This window comes from Orycteropus afer, unplaced genomic scaffold, assembly GCF_000298275.1.
Source record: "Orycteropus afer afer isolate SDZICR_OR568_19922 unplaced genomic scaffold, OryAfe1.0 scaffold00100, whole genome shotgun sequence".
Classification (NCBI taxonomy): Eukaryota; Metazoa; Chordata; class Mammalia; order Tubulidentata; family Orycteropodidae; genus Orycteropus; species Orycteropus afer.
Genome location: NW_006921687.1, coordinates 1191725 through 1196159, shown reverse-complemented (window position 1 = coordinate 1196159; position 4435 = coordinate 1191725). Strand labels below are relative to the sequence as shown.

Genomic DNA, 4435 nt, shown 5'->3' with positions numbered 1-4435 from the left:
GTCAATTCCAACTTACAGCGACCACCAGTGGGTTTCTGAGGCTGTAAATCTTTATGGAAGTTGATTGCCTCATTGTACTCCTGCAGAGCAGCTGGTAGGTTTGAACTGCCAGCTTTCTGGTTAGCAACCAAATGCCTTACCCACTATACCACCACAGCTCCTTTATTATACTGAAGTATGCAATTAAAGCAAAGAAAATGTTCAATTGAGTTTGATTTCCAAACTAGGGGAGAAAAAGAAGGTAAAAATCACCCGGTACTATGTTAAACATAATTTGAATCCATTTCCACTCAAGGTTCTCAAATTTACAATGTGTTTATATGACAAAACACCAAAATTATCTTAAGGGAGGGAAAAATAATCTTAGAAAAAGATCCTGAAAATGAAACATAAGCAATAATTGTCAAATCACTTTTCTTTCAAGTGAGATACTTTCATGTAGACTACTAGTACCTACGGAAAATCAAGATTCAATAGATTTTATATATTTTAGGAAATATATGGAAGCTCTGGTGGTGTAGTGCCTAAGGCATCTGACTGCTAACCAGAAGGCTGGTGGTTCAAACCCATCAGCCACTCCCCAGAAGGAATGTTGGGCAATCTACTTCTGTAGAGATACCACCTTGGAAACCCAAGGAAGGGTTGCTATGTATCGAGATTGACTCAACAGCAGGGAGTTTTGGGGAATATATATGTTTACATATATTTTAGAGAATATATGTATGCTTTATAAACTGTAAAGTATCAGAGATTATTTTTTTGTATTAAGAGAACACCACCCCAACCCACTTCTGTCGAGTCAATTCTGACTCATAGGGACCCTACAGGACAGAACAGAACTGCGTTGAGGGTTTCCAAGGTTGTAAATTTTTATAGAAGCAGATTGCCAAATCTTTCTTCCATGGTGTGTGGCTGTTGAGTTCAAAACGTTGACCATCTGGTAAGCAGTTAAGCACTTTAATCACTGCACCACCAGGAATCAGTTATGTGTATTTATATTGTAAATCACCAGAAAGTAAATAATTTTTAGTAGTAAAGAGAAAATTGCCTAAGATTTAAAATTTTTGGATGGATTTCCTTCTCAATAAATGCTAAGTAGTATTTCATCTATGTTCCATTCCTTTCTTGAACTGTTTCCTGACCAACTGAAAAACAAAAACCAAACTCACTGCTGTCAAGTCGATTCCACTCATAGCGACCCCTCCTTCAGTTTCTGAGGCAGTATCTCTATGGAAGTAGATTCCCATTCTTCCTCCTGAGGAGTGGCTGGTGGGTTTGAACTGCCAGCCTTCTGGTTAGCAGTCAATTGCCTTCGACATGGGGTTATCTAATTGCCCCACTGGCTCTGAAATAGCACAATGTTTAACTCCTATTATCTACTAGTCATGCTAGCCTCATTTATGTGAGGCATGAACAACATTAAAGATAAGTTCCTAGATCAGTATTTGTTACAAATAACTATGGATTTACATCTTTTGCTGTGAAGAAACAAACTAGTAAATATCTTGTAATTCACTATTACACTGCTTCTCTGTGTCTGGCACCAAGGCAGTGGATCCATCCAGTTCCTTGCTCTTAACTCTTCTCAACAAATTAGTCAACCGCTCCTTCAGGCTCTTTCTATACAATATAGAAAAATATCATTGTTTCTGCCACTCATCCCTTAAATAGATTCATCAGTTAATCCTTTGGCAATTGTTTTCTACTCTAGTTAATTTTGTAAATTTGTATATATTTTAAAATAATGAATGTAGTTAAGGTTGATGATACACAGGGTCAGTTGCTTCAGATTCTTGTTCCTGTCTTGTCCTATATGGTTACCAAAAAACCAGTCACTACCGTTGAGTCGGATCCAACTCACAGTGACCCCCCTTGGGTTTCCAAGGTGGTATCACTTAGAAATAGATCGCCCAACCTTCCTTCCAAGGAGTGGCTAGTAGATATGAACTGCCAGCCTTCTGGTTAGCAGTCAGATGCCTTAGGTACTACACCAAGAGAGCTCCAGAAAAACCATAAGCCACCCCATGTGGGACATTAATTTGCTCTGAAATGCTGAATTCACCTAGTCTAATTCAAATAAAGTAGTTCTGGTGGTGTAGTGGTTAAGGCATTCAACTGCTAATCAAAAGGTAGGTGGTTCAAACCCACCAACCATTCTGTGGGAGAAAGATGAGGCAGTCTGCTTCCATAAAGATTTACAGCCTTGGAAACCCTATGGGCAGTTCTACTCGGTCCTAAAAAGGGTCCCTACGAGTTGGAATTGACTCAGTGGCAGTCGACTTGTTTGTTTTAAATCCAAACCAATGATAGATAAGCTTTGGTGAATTTTTGTGATAAAAATCAGAATTCATACAGTGAAATAAAATATCTACCCTGGAACATAATCCTATTCTAGGTACTATTTTCCAATGACTTAATAGAAAATGTACTATATTTGAAAATGTACTATATTGAAATTATGAGGTTAAGTTCTGTAAAATATCATGGCAGTTGAAAAATATAATGTACTTTATTTTGGAAAGAGATTTCTCATTTCTATCCAAAATATCACATACCAAGTTGTAAGATAAATGTGTGAGGCTATCGATATAATGCAGAAGTGAAATGCAAAATACATTTTTAATGTTTTTTTCAGAACTTTAAAGTTTTGGGCCTGTCAAGCTAAATCAAGTTCTGACCAGCTGCTCTCAGAAACACAAAATGCACAGGATCGTAAATTACTACAGTTTAATATTTCTTATAAACAACTGTTTACTGAATATTAACCCTGCAAATCAAAGATATTTAAAGCCTTTGCATATAAAGTGGTAAACGGAAATGGAAACACCGACTTTAGAGTTATGATCTGTAACTTTGTTCTTGCCTTTTTTTTTTTTTTCTTTAATTTCCCCAGTCTAGCCTTTGGCCTGAAAAGACACCAAAGAGCAGTATAAAAAAAAAACCAACCAAAAAAAGAGGCAAACTCACTGCCATTAAGTCGATTCCGACTCAAAGCAATGGGTTTCCAAGGCTGTAAATCTTTAAGTAGACTGCCTGATTTTTCTTCCGCTGAGCGGCTGATGGGTTTGAACTGCCCACCTATTGTTCAGCAGCAGACTGCCTTAACCACTACACCACCAGAAATAAGAGCAGTACAGAACTAAATAAAATTGTGTTATGGTTAAAAACCCTAGCTCACAGGCTACAGTCAATGTTTTCATTTACTAAACTTTGCTTTACCCGAAGCAGTTAAAACTGTCGTTTTTCCTCCTTAGTAGGGCTGACTTGCTTTCCCACGCTTTCCTTACCAAGACAGGTTTTCAGCCTGCTCCGGAAGGAACACACGGACGCCATAAACGGTGTCCGAAAGCTGAGCTGCAGAACTCGGGAGAGGCAGAACCCGGGAGAGGAAGAACCCGTGGGCCTAAGGACCTGTGACCCGGAAGGAGCCGGCTGATGCCGCAGAGATTCTCGGGAGGCAACGCCGCATGACCGGCCTCTCCGAGGCTGGGCCTAGGAGCAGAGCTGAGGAGACATCGGAACTGAAGACAGAGATTTATCAGTCTTTTTGTTCAACAGCTTTGGGGAGATGAATTGGGTCGGGGGTGCCCGGTGAGTTGTGCTGCAGGAACTTGGGACTGTAGCCCTTGAGTCCCTGGATGTCCATACACAGAATGCCGCCTCTTTCCTAGTCCCTGGCGTGGGTTACAGCCTTTACTGGAGAGAACTTTGTAGGAGTGGGTCGCTCAATGGTTTGCCAGTGGGAGTGGAGACCTTAACACCATTTCCATTTTCATAAAACAAAAGCAAAGCAGCTTCACCCCACCCATTTTTTCCAAAGGCCTCAGCTGTAGGGTCCACTACCTGGGAGGTTCCTTCTCATCCCCATCAGCGTCTTCGTCCATATTCCGCTGCCTCCTCTGACGAGGTCTCTGAGCACCTGAGCCTTTCTGGCTTTCCCCCTTGCCTATGCCTATTTCTTGGGACAGTGCACTTCTGAATTGATTCACAATCTTTCCATGGATTTTGAAAATATTATGGAAGAGCCTACCTAGCCCAGGCTGCTCTTAAATCTATGGCCTGGCAGCGGTTATCACCATAAATCCAAATTAGAGTTTTTCTTTTTAAAGAGAAGTGTGCAGTTTTTTCCTTTAATAACTTAGAATTTACAATTTATTTTGTATTTAGGATTAATCACATAAAGAGTGATAGGTTGACATTTTTTTTAAAGCTGTTCATTGCTGTTGACCTTAAAGTACACTAGGATATAAACCATGTGGGCCTCCAATTTCATTTAGATCAAAATCCTTGACTAGAAGAATTTTTCTTATTAAAATACTAAATCATGACATACAATTTTTATCACAGGTAGATCCAAGACAGTGGTGATATTGCTAGAATATAACAACAACAAAAAAAAAAAACTCACTGCCTTGGAGTCGGATCCGACCCATAG

The 4435-nt window shown here is 39.8% G+C and overlaps 1 protein-coding gene across 1 annotated transcript in view; it reads left to right on the top strand.

Moving 5' to 3' along the window:
- Positions 1-3568: 3568 nt before the first annotated feature.
- Positions 3569-4435, top strand: part of CUNH12orf40 (chromosome unknown C12orf40 homolog) — a 99681-nt gene continuing 98814 nt past the window's right edge. Inside the window, exon 1 of the mRNA XM_007943184.2 lies at positions 3569-3591. Coding sequence (XP_007941375.2) covers positions 3569-3591 — 23 coding nt within the window. The remainder of the gene's footprint in view (positions 3592-4435) is intronic.